Below are 13,625 nucleotides of genomic sequence, written 5' to 3'. Positions count from 1 at the left end.
AAAGCCACCCAGGCCGGGGACCTCACCTGAGGCAGAGGCCCCTGCCCAGCCTCGGAGCCGCCCTTCCCCCCACCCCTGCCCTAAAAATGTACGACTACTCACCCCTGGTTTTTCTAAAGAAAGACATCTAACTGGTTGACTAAGAGAGTTTGTGTGCTCTGGGGCATCTACAAAAGACTGTCACAACAACCAGACGATCGGGAACAAGACAGACACCCCAACACCTGGACAGACGGGATCTTAGCAGCGTTTCTTCTTTAAAGGAAAAAAATGCACCCTGAATTCCACCTCTTCTTCTGGGCCTGTCTCCCCGGCCATGGGACCCTGGGAGGCCTGAGAGCCCTCTCCAAGCTACTCTCAGCCCAGGGGAGACGCCAGAAATCACAGCTGCCAACGCCCCGGCAGGACCTTCTGCCCTGGAGTGGGTCTGGCCTGGGTCCCAAACATCAGGCCAAAGCCCCATCTGGGCCCGGACCTGCACTCCCCAACTTTAGCACTTTCTGGAAGTCATAAGCTCTCGGTAGAAAAAATAAATAAATATATATGTCTGTCTCTATGTATATGCATATGTATACACGTATATGCACGGGCAGGACCACGCTGAGCCCATCTGAGCCTCGGCAACCCGGACCCTGCTCCTGCCCCAGCCCCGGCGGCTCGGCGCGGCGCCCAGGTCGCGGACGAAGTATTGCTGTCTGCCCCTGGCTCCTGAGGTAAAGAAGGTGAGACGGAGCGGGCGGGCGGGCGGCGGCCCTCATCTCCTCCCCTGGCTCGCGGCGTCCCCGGGCTGTGGCTCTCCCGGCGGCGGCGGCGGCTCGGGCGCCCAGGGGCCCCGGGCGGCGGCCGGATCGGCCTGGCACGGCGGGTCCTTGCGGCGATCGGCGGCCCAGGAGGGGCTGCGGGCCAGGCCTCGGGGCCGGGCGGCGGCGCTGGGGCGGCCGGGGCCGGCGGCCAGGCTGCTGGTACTGCTGAACCTGCGCGCGGGCGGGAGGCCGGGCGGCGGGGGCGGCGGCCCGAAGAGGGAGGTGAGCGAAAGGCTGCTGAGCGTCTCCGAGTGCTCGCTGCCCGCGCCCCCGCCGCCCCCGTCGGCCCGGCCGCCCGCGCCCTCGTCGTCCGACGGGTCCATGGAGTCGTGCTGGGTGCAGCCCGGGCTGGTGGAGCCCCCGCTGCTGTGGCTGCGCTGATGCGCCCGCAGCCCGCGCAGGCTGAACGGGCCCCGGCCCCGCAGGCTCGGGCGACGGAGGGCGGCTGGCGACGGGCCGGCGCGGAGCCCCGGGACGGGCGCGGGCGGCCCCAGGGCGCGCCGCGGGCTGTCGCTGAGGGTCAGGCTGTCCTCCAGCGTGGTCTGCAAGCTGCCCGCCGAGCTGCTGCGGCTGCCCTCCAGCGACGTGTTGCTCCCCGTGGCCTGCGGGGAGGTCACAGGGGATGGGGGACCGCCCGGTGTCCCGCAGCCCGCCCCTCCCGGTGACACGCGGGCACGCCCAGCCCTCCTTCCAAGCCCTCAGGAACTCCCTCGGGTCACACGCGCCATCCCAGGCTTCCCCTTCGCCCTACCACCACCTGTCTGAGCTCCTGGGTGGCCCTCCGACCCGGCCCCCTGCCCCACCCCACTCCCTGACCCTCGGGGACAGTCGGCATCATCCTTCTCGGACCCCATCAGACCCTGGCCCCCGGCGGCGGCGGCGTAGGCTCCGGGCTCACTGGGGGTAAAAGCCCTTGGGCCCCACCCCACCCCTCTGGGACCTCACTTCCCACCACCCTCCCCCTTGCTCACCGGGGTCCTCCCAGCCCAACCACACTCCCCTACCCCCACCCGCACCTCTGCTCTGGCTGCCGCCTGGAAAGTTCTTCCTGGCTGATACCCAGCCGCTTCACCCCTCACAGCCTTCCCAGCCCCTCCGCGCCCCCGCTCCCTGCACAGCGTTCCTCCTGGCCCGTATCACTATCAAAGAGACTGTACTTTCCATGCATTTCTTTTGGTGTATCTTCTCTCCTCCCACATCCCTGCAACGCACTAAACACTAAACTGTAAACCCCAGGAGGCAGGGATTCTGTCATTGTGCCGCCCGCTGTAGCCTCCAAGCCTAGCACACAGCCAGGCGCGCAGCTGGGGTCCGCAGTCACCAAGCAAGCAAACGACTGCCAGGGCCCTGGGCCCCGCCCTCCCTCCGCCGCAGGGTGCCTCTCCCGGAGACCTGGTCCCTTCCCCCAGTACCCGCCCACAGAAGAGGGACCTCATGTCCGCTGACCCTAATCACACCCCAACCCCCTCAGAGCTCCACCCCACCCCCTGCAAAGCCTCCCAACGCCCCCTCCTCCCCATCCCCTCAAGCTAGAGCCCATGACCTTCCTTCAGGGCCCCCCCGGCCTGGGCCCGCCCCACACTCTTCTGTCCCCAGATGCCCTAGGACCCGGCCCTGCCCATTTTATCAGCCTCTAGGGCCACCTCCTCCCTCAAGTCTCAGCACTACCCCCTCACTTTCCCAAGTGCCCCCAGCACTGCCGTGCCCCGTGCCTTTGGCTGGGCCCATCCCCTCCTCCTCCACCTTGGACTTAAGGGCCCCCCTCAGATGTCCCCTGACAGGGGAGCTCTCAGAGCTGGGAGGTGCCATACCTGCTGAAGGAGGGTGCAGTTGACGCTCGGCAACCGCAGGGACGCCCAGGAGCCCTGCAGGGCAATTTTGGGGAGTGTCCCGGCACCAGCGCCCTTCTCCTGTCCTTTCTGGCTGGCGGCCACAGCAGGGTGGAAGAACTCGGCCGGCATGGGCAGGAGTGGGCTGGAGGCATCCGGGGAGAAGCGGCTCGGGGGCGCTGCTGGGGGGGGAGAAGAGGGGGCTGGGGAGCAGGCTCAGGCCCCTGAGGGTGGCTGGCAGGAAGGGGCCACCTAACAAACTGGCTGTGAGGCCGTGGGCTCCCTCTCTGAGCCTCGGTGTCCCCTTTGTGAAAGCAAGAGAGGAACCCCGAGCCTGCCCGTGTGAGTCCTGGGAGGGTGGGCACTAGGCAAAGGCACAGGTTCTGGAGCCAAGCAGACCCAGGCTCAAGGCCCCCTGGGTTCCTTCCTCTGTGAAATGCGGACCAGCTGCCCACCTCGAGGAGTGGAGAGAAGGCTGTAAGAGCAAGAGGCAGCTGTGGAGCTCCCAGCCCCGTGCAGAGCAGTGCTCTCTATGACAGTCACCCCCCCCCCCCGCAGGTCCTGACACCCAGGAGGTCTGGCCAGGCCTGGGGGCCCCCCTAGGACAGCAGGCAGGATGGCAGAGCAGACAGAGTGCTGGGGATGGAGAGGGGCAAGGAGAGGGCGAGGGGGAAATGAGAGCTGGGGCCGGTCTGTGGGGGCAACCTCTGTCCACGGTCCCCTCAGTGCCTTCCAGGATGAAGATGGAAGCTTGAATGTCCCCAGGTAGGGGGATTCCTAATGTATGTCTTATTATTTAAGAAAAATGCTAATGAATGGTTAGGTAAAGAAGATGGGATTTCGTTGGATCAGAACGGCTCTTGGGTCCTGTGCCCCAACTTTTGGTTCAGGAAGTCTGGGGTCTTGGCCCCTCAGCCATCATGTCCAGTCCAGAGGCCGTCAGCTTTAGGGAAGGTCCTCGGAAAAGTCACTCCACCCCCAGCTCCTGGAAAGCGCTCAAGGCCAGGCCCCCCAGAATAGTACTTGGGGTGAGCTCAGGGTCTGGGGGCCCCTCTCCTGCTGAGCTCACCCCTCTGCCCCCTTCCCCAGCCAGTGCTGTGAAGCCAGATCCCATCACCCTCCAAGGGGACTGGAGGTGAAGGTAAGTCCGTGATGGACCAGTCAACTGAGTCCTCAGTCCTCCCGCCCAGAGCCCAGCCACAAGCCCAAAGCGCTAACAGAGGATGCTGAGGGCGGGGCTTTGTATGAAAGAGCTGTTGAGGACAACAGGCTTTCTGTTGTTCAGCATTACCTTGTGTGACGATCTGTGGGATAAACACCTCTCGAATTCAGCTCTAGAAAAACCCTTCAATAATTAGGCAGCTTTCGTTCTGCTTGATGAGCTGTGTGCCAACGTGTTTCCTCTTTCACCACAGCTCCTGGGACACTCAGCGTGAATCTTCCACTAGCCTAGACTTCTGGTATAATTATGATCTCATTTCTCTGTATTGTTTGGCTCCTAATCTTCTGTCATTGTTCTATCAGGCCTGAGATTCCTATCTTTTATTATCAGTTATCCATCTGGTTCTTTCTGGACTCAATATAATAGTCTAGGCAAAAATACCAAGGAAAAAACTCAGCCCGCCCCCTCTGAAGCCAACACCCGAGATCAGGGCTGTGGGGAGCTGACGGGGGCTCCACCCCTCACCTTGGCTGCTCTCGTGTTTCAGCCAGGACCGGACAGGGTTGAATGGGATCGACTCCATCTCACACAGGAAGTTCTCCGGGCCCGACGAGACGGCCGTGTTGGATAAGGGAAAGAAGCATTCACCCAGGTCCCCTACCCGCATCGGCTCAGGCGGGTCCGGCTCACCCTACGGGAAAAGGGAGGTGAAAGGGGCAGGATGGTGGAGGGGGGACAGCCTGCCACAGCTGCTTTCATGGCCCTGCTCTTCAGCCCTTTGCTTGGTCGCTCTCACTGCCTGGGAAGGCCTTCTCGCCTCCGCCACCTGGCCAGCAATCATCATCTTCCAAATCCTGGGTGAAAGGGCCCCGCCTCCAGGAAGCCCTCTCTGATGTCCCAGGCAGGTAGCAGTTTCCCACTCACTCCCCTCATGACTCTGAGATCCTTGAGGGTCTTCCTTGTCTCTGTAGCCAAGTGCCTAGTTCAGACCCTGGCCAGTAAAAAAGCCAAGTCTAGGCGGGTAAAGGCACCAGAAGATTGGCCAAGCGGCTGCAGGGCCTCCCTGTGAGCATGACCCTGGGCAGGTCCCTTCCTGTGGCTGAGTCTCCGTTCTCACAGCCATAAACGAGAGAGTAACCCCTCCTTCTGGGGCCTGGCACCCAGAAGCTGCCAGCCTTCCTTCCTGGCACTCCCTGGGCCCTAACCCTTCTCAACCCTGCAGCCCAAGGCGACCTCTGCACAGTAAGCTCCTCAAAAGCTGCCTCAATGTCCCTCCCAAGGCAGATGAGCCCCCTACGAACTGTTCTTTGAGTCCTAATAAAACAGCACCCATCTAAGCCCAACGAGGCCCTAGAAACTGTGCACCCCAACATCCTGTGTGGAAAACAGTGCAGGGGTGCAGGAGATACAGGAAGGGGCTGGGGATGGGTGGCAGGAGCTGTAGGAGCTCTCAGCTCTCAGGGAGGGGACAGGGGGGCAGGGAGGGGCTGGGAAGATCCACTCCCCCCATCCCAGCCTTCCTGGAGCTGATGGAGGACAGCCCTGGGGGGCAGTGGTGCCAAACCCAGGCTGCCCCAGGAGTCAGGGGTCAGGGGGACCGAGGCTCTCTTAGGGCAGGGCCACTGCACCCCAACCTCAGGCCAGGGGCTCCCTCTCACATCCCCGAGCTGGGGCAAGAACGACTTGGCCTTGAGGTCACAAGCCAGGTGGCAGACCTCCCCTGCCCGGGTCTGCAGGATCAACACAGTGGCCCTTCCAGCCCTCCTGGCCTTCTCAGACTGACCACCTCAAGGGCAGAGGTTGGGGACCAGCCCCAGGGCTGGCTTCCCTGCTCTGCCTTGCCCGGCTGTGTGACAGGACAAGCTAGCTCACTTCTCAGAGCTCTCATGTCCTCACATGTGAAATGGAGCCACATTATCCCTGCCGCACAGAGCTGGGGAATGGACACACTGAGTGCAAGTAAAGTCTGGCACACAGTAGGTGCTTGCACCTGTTTCAGCTCTTCAGCCTTACGGCCCCCTTGTAAGTTTGGCCCACCAGGGACAACTCCCATTAAATGGATCAAAAACATCCAAGGCTACAGTGACTGGCCAAGGCCACTTGGATGCTGTGATTGGAGCCCTGGCTGGCCTTGTTGCTGTGTGACTTCAGGTAAATCACTCCACCTCTCTGTTCCCAGCCCTCATCTGATCAACAGGCGATGAGGGCCCAGCACACAGTGGGTGCCACTTAAATCGTGAGCCAGGAAGAAGCAGTGTTCCGGCACAGCAGGCAGAGGCCAGGCTCAAGGACAGATCCGCCTGCCCAGGAGCCCACCGGGCGCTCACCTTGCTGTCTCTGGGGCCGGGTGGGCAGGCTGCGGGGTCCTCCAGACTCAGGTCATCGCCAAGCAGGATGGACGAGGACCTGTCTGAGTTCAGGGAGAAGGCCTCTGTCTCGGCCAGCTGCACCTGCAGGGAGAGGCGGCAGCGTCGGGTCACCCCTGGGGCTGGGATGGGGCAGTCCGGTCCTCCAGAAGGACGCAGGGCAGGGGTCAGAGAGAACCAGAGATCTGAGAATGGACAACATGTCCACCCTGTGAAGGGACCCAGCCTGGGCAGGGGGTGGGAGACGACACGAGGGTGTCACAGCCAGCGGAGTGCCAGGCCTGGGCTGGGCTGGAGGGCAGGTGAGCTGCCGTGAGCTGTGAACCAAAGCTGGTCTGCTTGCCCCCAGGCCGAGTGCCACTCGAGGCTGGCTGGGTCTGACTCACCCGTGGCCCTGTGCAGGCTACCCGCACGTGCGGAGGTGTTTGCAAGCCCGGAGGACCCTGGGGAATTTGAAGCCACTTCAGGCTAGGGGGGTTCCCAGGGGCTGGAACACCCCTGGGGAGGAGCTCAGGGCCCCACTGGGGAGAGGGGAGAGGGCCCGCCTGAGCCCGCACAAGACAGGCCCAAGGCCACTGGACGCCCTGGGATGCCCATCCGGGAAACTCCGCCTGGAGTTTGTCACAGAAAAGGCAAACTGCACCAGAGGTGACACATGGGCTTCCTGCTGGCCCCAGCAGCCCACCACCAAGGTGGGCCCTGTCTGAGCACCCACTGTGTACAGACACAGAGAGGGGCCTCGCAGCTCCTGAGGCCACGCCACAGGCCTGCACTGAGCGGAGGGACAGGCCAGCCCAGGCTCGGGGAGGCAGGTCTGCCACAGCCCCCCGGGGCAGCGTCGGCCAAGTCGGGCCAGCCAGGCCTCCGCCCAGAGCCGCTCTCCCCTCCGGCTGGCCCCCCACCCCGAGGCCCCAGCTCCCTCCGGGGCTGCCACTACCTCCTGCTTGTCGTGGTGACACTTCTCGCAGCCGGCCGGCGAGGAGTAGTGGTGGAAGATGGAGCCGGACAGGTTGTCAATGATGGTCAGCTCCCCCTCCAAGGAGTCCTTGATGATTAAAGAGACGCTGTCCAGCCACAGGTTCTCCTAGGCGGACGGGGCGGGGTGGGGACAGGCGGGATTATCGGCCGGGTCGGGACGGCGGGGTGGGCGGGCACAGCTGCCCTCCTGGTTCTCTGCCCGTGGCCTGGGCCCGACCCCTCATCACAGGGTCGCCCCATCAGTGGAGCTGAGCGATTGGGGCCCGAAACGACAGAGCTTTCTGCCCGAGGCCCCCGGCCCAGCTGCCCTCCCGGCCCTCGGCGACCCCGCTGCCCTCTCCGGGCCCCGCCCACCTGGGCTGGCGAGTAGCAGTTTCGGATCAGGCGGCCCTCGGCGTCACCCGCGCTACCCGCCCCTCCTGGCCCGCGGCCAGGCACGTGCGCCCCCGGGGAGCCGGCGGGTGGCCGCGGGCCGGGGCCCAGGCCGTGGGCCATCTCCAGCTCGAGCTCAGCGTCCATCTCGGCGTCCTCCTGGGCCTCCTTGTTGCTGTCGTCCAGGTGCTTCATGAGCACGGCCACCACCACGTTGATGAGCACGAACTGGGCCGTGAGCACGAAGCTGACGAAGTACAGCGGCGACACGAACTGCAGGCTGCTCAGGCAGCTGCGCTCGTCATGCGTGCAGTCCCGCAGCGTGTCCTGCGCCCGGCGGGGCGGGGAGGCAGTGGTGAGGCCCGGGGGCCTCCAGGCACAGGCCTCATCTCTGTCCCCACGAGCCCCTCCCCGCCCAGTCCAGGCCAGACCGCGGGCCAGAGCCGGGGAGCCTGCGCTGGGTGATGGGCAGTGAGGCCAACGCCGAGGGCCTGGCACCCGGAGGAGCGGTGCCCGGAGCCCCTGGCCCTGGCCGTGGGCCCCCAGTCCCCTCTGGCCCTGGGCGGAGTCCTGTCCCCTAGAATCTGAGCACTGACCCCAGAGCAGCACTTAGGGGCGGACAGAGACCCTAGCCTCATCTCCACCTCACTGTGCTTCAGGGTCCCGGGCAGGTCCCTCTGCTTCTCTGTGCCCTGCACCCCCCTCCCGTGTGCGACGGGGCGCTGGGCAGGCAGAGGGCCCGGGAACCCTGGCTGTCAGGACCCGGAACCCAGCCCAACTCTCCCTCCCCAGCCCACCCACGTGTACCTTCATGATCCCGTTCCAGTTGTCGCCAGTGGAGACCTGGAAGAGCGTGAGGAAGGCCATGCCGAAGTTCTCGAAGGTGGCATGCCGGCTCATGCCCTCACACGGGTTCTCGTCATTGCACACTGCAGGGAGAGTGGGGTCAGCCCGGGCCACCCTGCACTGCTGCCTCTCGGCCTCATCTCAGAATCCCCACGGCAACCTCAGAGGTGCGTGCGGACTGTGCCCAGCCCACAGATGGAGAAACTGAGGCTCGAGGAGGTGGCACACAAGCTGGGACTCAAATTCCGGTGGGCCTGGCTCCTCCCTCCACCCAGGTATCAATTCCTGAGAGAGAGGATGGGGTGGGTGAGGGCCAATGCCCAAGGGAGCCCCACTTTCTGGAGCCAGCCCTGTGCAGGGCTGGGCTGGATGTGGGCTGTGTTGCCCTTGGTCTGTGCCCCAGCCACCCTGCCTGCTGGGGCGGCACTGGCTCTGGACGGGCACCGGCAGGTGGAGCCGGAAGGGGCAACCCTGAGACGCCAGACAGTTGGGGGGCCCCAAGTCGGCGGTCCACTGCACAGGCCTGGGTGTGCCTGCGGACCCAGGCTAACGTCTCTCAAAAGCTCCTATTCACACTGGGAGGGGCATGTGGATGGCTGAGGGTCGCCCATCCATCCCCGCCCCCAGGCCTGCTCTGGGGGCATCTCCCCAGTACAAAGACCTTGACGGGACAGTCTGGTGGGGGAGTGAGTCTCAGGCCTCTCCACCCTGCCGAGGCCCTCCACCAGACCTGTTCCATGAACCCCCCAACCCCAGGCCTGCTTCAGGCGTCACTCACCCAGCTTCCCGAAGAGCTCCACTCCCAGGGCAGCGTAGATGAAGAAGAGCAGCATGAAGAGGAGGCCCAGGTTGCCCACCTGTGGGGACAGCAGGTGGGACTGGGCAGGGCCTGGGGAGGTGGCGGGTGGCAGGCTCCAGGAAAAGGACCAGCCTGAGGGTCGGGGCAGCTGTAACATTTCACCAGGCTCTGTGTCCGTGTCTGCCACCCCCGCACAACCTCCTGGAGGGGAGGCCAGGTCCGGCACAGAGCACAGGACAATAATAAAACACATGTGGAGCCTTTGCTGTGAGAGGCCCAGTTTCAAACACTCCACGTTCATTACTGCACACAGGGATCTATGAACTCTCTTTTATCCCCATTCTTCAGATGAAGAAACAGATGTACTGAGAGGTGAAGTACTTGCCAAGGGCCCCATCGCTAGTAAGTGGTAGGACTGGGATCAAGCCCAGCAGGCTGGCCCCAGGGTCCGTGCACACAGTCGCTACACCTGTGTGTGGTTAGTCCCATCCCACAGATGAATGGAGAGAGAGAGGAAAGGAAGGTGCAGCAATAATGCCACCTCCTCCACGAAGCCTGCCTGGATTCCTTCAGGCAGACCAGGATGCAGTCTGACAGCATGAGAGTAACTGGTGTGTCCCTGTCACTGTCTCTGCCAGTCTGGGAAGTCCTTGAGAGCAGGGACATGGCTGAATTAATTCAGATCTGCTTCCTCAGGCCAGCACGGGCCCCGACAACAGAGCAGAGTGAACATAGGAATCATGCAAGACTGGGGGCCCCAGAAGCCTCCTGCAAGTGCAGCCACCCCCATCCCACAGCTCCTGTGGGAGAAAAACATCGCAGATTCCAAACCTATTTCAAATCTATCCATAGTCCAGAGACGGCCTTTAACTCGTGTTATGGATGAGATAAGGCTCAAAAATGTTCCTGCCCTAGAAATGAAGTATCTCCAAGAACCCTCAGAAGACCTGCATGAATAGAATCCGAGGATGTTTGCATTAATTGCTGAAAAATAAACCACGTTAATCACAGACTCCTAATGCTTCTTTGCTGCAGACAAGGGTTTCCTTCCGATCTGTGCTACAATCACACCAACAGTGTCTGACTAATTAAATGATGCTCGTTCATTAATGAAACAAGCACTCATTGAGTACCTCTGAGGCCAGATGTGAGTCCCCGACTGCCAAAAGGAATCGGCAGGGCCTGAGCCTCAGCGCAGCTTCCCACCCTCTGCGGGCCCAGGTCAGCGTTTCTTCGACCTCACCTTTCCTACCAGCTCCCCCTCTTCCCTGCCCTCAGCATCTCCGAGTCTGCATGGCTACAGCAGCCTCCTCAACGGCCTCCCTCCCTCCAGCCTCTCCCTCAATCCATTCTCCTCCTGGTCACCAGAGCAACCTTCTTAAAGGCAGCTCTGCTTGAGGCCTCCCTTATCCAGACCCTCCCGTGGCTCTCACTGCCCACAGGACAAAGCCCAGGTTTGCTGTCTTGGCATCTAAGGCCTGTGTGATCCAGCCCTGCGGACCCCCTCCCAGCCTGATTTTCCACCCCGACTCCAACCACACAGAAAACAGACTCCATTTGCATATTCTGTTTCCTCTGCAGGGAAGACCCTCTCTCTGTCTTTGCCTGTTAAATGCCTCCTCCCCACCCCTCAATACCCAGATCATGGGTCACCTCCTCTGAGAAGCCTTCCCTGATGCCTCCTCCCTCTGAGTGCCTGAGGCAAAGCCTGGAAGGATGGGGCTGAAGTTTCATTTTCATATCACTTTACATAGAACCGAGGAAATGTCCAGGGTCAGCTAGTAGATGGTGAGGGGTAAGCCCCTCACCCCAATACCACATGGTTCTTGGCACACGCATCTCTTAAAGTATAATTACTGTCACGTGTCTCCTACTTGAGGCTGGGACCTCCTAGGCATCTCCACATGCCCTGTGCCAACTCAGGGCTGGCCTGGGAGCCACCCTAGGATGCCCAGGGGTCAGAACAAGGGGAAAGGGGGAGGGGCAGGGGCAAGGAGGCCAGGCAGGCTGGGGGCACACACTTGCCACCCCCATTTCCATCCTTAGCAGACTCTTACCTGGCACTTCCTATGATCCAGGTACCGTTCAGTGCTTTATAAGCTTTAACTATTTTAAACCTCACAACACCCCTTTGAGGTAAGCGCTGATATCATCCCCCATTTCACAGGCAAGAAAATCAGGGCACGAGAGACTGAGTCACACACCCAGGCTCTCACGGGGGATGAGGCTTTGACCACAGGTCAAAAGGGCTTGAGTCTGGGCTCCAACCCACTTCCTGTCTACACCCCACTCCCCCAGCCCAGCATTCACCCTCCGTCTCCCATGTGACAAATTCCTCTGAAGAGATTTCACGTTAGGAAAGACCACAGCTCTCTGAATGAAGGCCCTTGCTTTCCACCCAGACCTGCTGTAAGCCGTGTCACTTTCCCTTTGCAGCTAGGCTGCTGGGAAGCTCACACCGACCTCAGAAACAGAACTCATTAACATCCTTAGCCCAGGTTCCTGAGAGAATTAGCTTTGCTTTCACCTGCCCCGGGCTGCTAATCTTTTATCCTCATTTTTAGCATGCTGTATCCGTGCCTTTTACTTTAAGACACTTAAAGTTCCTTAAGACTAGGTGAGTCATAACGAATAAATGAATGTATATGAGGCTCACCTCAGAGTGAGGTGAGACCACACTGAGGGGAGGGAGAAGGGGAGCCATCAGTAGTCAGGACAGTCGGGGAGGGGGAGCCTGGGACTGCAGAATTCCGAGGAGGATGAAAGATGCACCCTCTGTGGCCCTGACCCATCTCCCTTCCACTCACCAATGTGGGGGGCTTTCCTAACTTCCCAGGGTTCTCACCCAGGTCAGGGTTTCATGCTGTCCCCTCCTCGAATGTCATATCTGTCACCTCTCCATCCACATCACCACCTCTCCTACCAAGCCACCTTACAAGGTCAAGCTCAAAGTGCCCTGACGCCTTCCCTGATTCCCCAGTGTGAGGGCCTCTCCCCACACCTCCCGGAGGCCTCTGTCTTCCCCACCAGGCTGGTGACTCCTGAGGGCAGAACATGGGTGCTCAGTGGCCAGCCCAGGGGCCGGTACACAGCAGGCATGGGCAAGCGCTTGGCGAATCAGGGAGAAAGAAGCAGAGGGGACCCCGCCCATCTCTCACAGCCCCTGGCTCACATTTGCTTCTCTGGAGGTGGGACTCTGCCCCGGGTCCGGGAAGGTCTGGAGAGAAGGGAAGTCAGGGCCCATGCCCCCCAGGGCCCCAGAGAGGGTCCAAAGGAGCAGCTCTTACCTGGGGCAGAGCTTGCACCACGGTGTCCAGCAGGGCCCGCATCCCCGTGGCCATCTTCAGCAGCTTCAGCACTGTGGGCGACACCCAGCCCGGCCCACTCAGCCCGGGCCAGTGGGGACAGGCGTGTGCACGTATGTGCTCGTGTGTGAATGCAAGAGAGTGAGAAAGTGGAGGAGCGTGACATCAAGGATGACAGCTCTGCGATGCCATACTACAAGCACGTGGGTTCAGCTGAACAGGGCGGGGCGGGGGGGGGGGGGGGTGGGTGCACAAAAACATGTGTGCCAAGGTCGGAGTGTCAGTGTAAAAAAGTCCAAGAGAAGGGGGGCAGGCACAGTGGGAATGGAGGGACATTAGGTGTGTGAGTGTGTAATTCACCGTGATGAGGCCACGATGACCGACGCGTGAGTGGCCCTGGGGTCTCTCCCTTCCCCTCTGGCTGGAGAGGGCCCCAGTGTTACTGCTGAGTTTCTCCACTGGCCCCCGCACCACTTCAGAATCTGGGGGCAACAGGCAGGGCAGGTGGAAGGGTGAGCACTAAGGCAGGAGCTTTTTGAAAGAAGTGTGAGGACAGCCGTGGGGAGAAAGGGAGGCTTCCGGGAGAAGAAAGAGGATTTCAAGGAAAGCGCGTCCCAGGCAGTGTTGGAGAAATGCTGGTGAGGACCCAGTGTCTTCCCAGCTGCACTGGGTTCCTTTCAACCCAACCTGAGACTGGACCGCAAGGATCAGGGTGTTATATGGAGGGGGCGTGCAGGGTGCAGTACAGAGCTGTCAGGACGAGGGTGCGTGTGTGCCCCCGGGATGGTGGGTTGAGTGCGTATCAGGTATGGGCTCCTCCTGGCTCCTGTTCCCCTGCTCAGCGGGAGGCCCATGCTGCCCCGCAGCCCTCCCCCACCTGTCCCCACCCGGTGCCCGGCCCGCCCCTAACCCCGGGCAATGCGCAGGACCCGCATGATGCGGATGATGGTGGGGTTGATGGGCAGCGCCGCGTTGATCTCGATCTCCTCCAGCGTGATGCCCATGACAGACAGCAGCACGATGGCCAGGTCCAGCTGGTTCCACCTTTGCGGCCGGGCAGAGGAGGGCAGGAGTGAGAAGCAGGGTGAGAGGCACTCGAGGTTAGATACGCCCCAGCTGGGAGGAACTTCCCAGCTCTCCACCCTCCTGCCATGGCCCAAGGGGA

The 13,625-nt window shown here is 61.9% G+C and overlaps 1 protein-coding gene across 1 annotated transcript in view; it reads right to left on the bottom strand.

Moving 5' to 3' along the window:
• Positions 1–754: 754 nt before the first annotated feature.
• The window catches only part of CACNA1I (calcium voltage-gated channel subunit alpha1 I), a 115,365-nt gene continuing 102,494 nt past the window's right edge, over positions 755–13,625 (bottom strand). Inside the window, exons 28-37 of the mRNA XM_059934866.1 lie at positions 13,371–13,504; positions 12,443–12,513; positions 9,135–9,213; positions 8,318–8,439; positions 7,493–7,837; positions 7,098–7,244; positions 6,122–6,244; positions 4,320–4,485; positions 2,615–2,811; positions 755–1,405 (exon numbers count right to left, since the gene is read on the bottom strand). Of these exons, the coding sequence (XP_059790849.1) occupies positions 755–1,405; positions 2,615–2,811; positions 4,320–4,485; positions 6,122–6,244; positions 7,098–7,244; positions 7,493–7,837; positions 8,318–8,439; positions 9,135–9,213; positions 12,443–12,513; positions 13,371–13,504 (2,035 nt within the window). The remainder of the gene's footprint in view (positions 1,406–2,614; positions 2,812–4,319; positions 4,486–6,121; positions 6,245–7,097; positions 7,245–7,492; positions 7,838–8,317; positions 8,440–9,134; positions 9,214–12,442; positions 12,514–13,370; positions 13,505–13,625) is intronic.

This window comes from Balaenoptera ricei, chromosome 10 (genome assembly GCF_028023285.1).
Source record: "Balaenoptera ricei isolate mBalRic1 chromosome 10, mBalRic1.hap2, whole genome shotgun sequence".
NCBI classification, from domain to species: Eukaryota; Metazoa; Chordata; class Mammalia; order Artiodactyla; family Balaenopteridae; genus Balaenoptera; species Balaenoptera ricei.
This window is presented reverse-complemented; position numbering and strand designations above follow the sequence as displayed.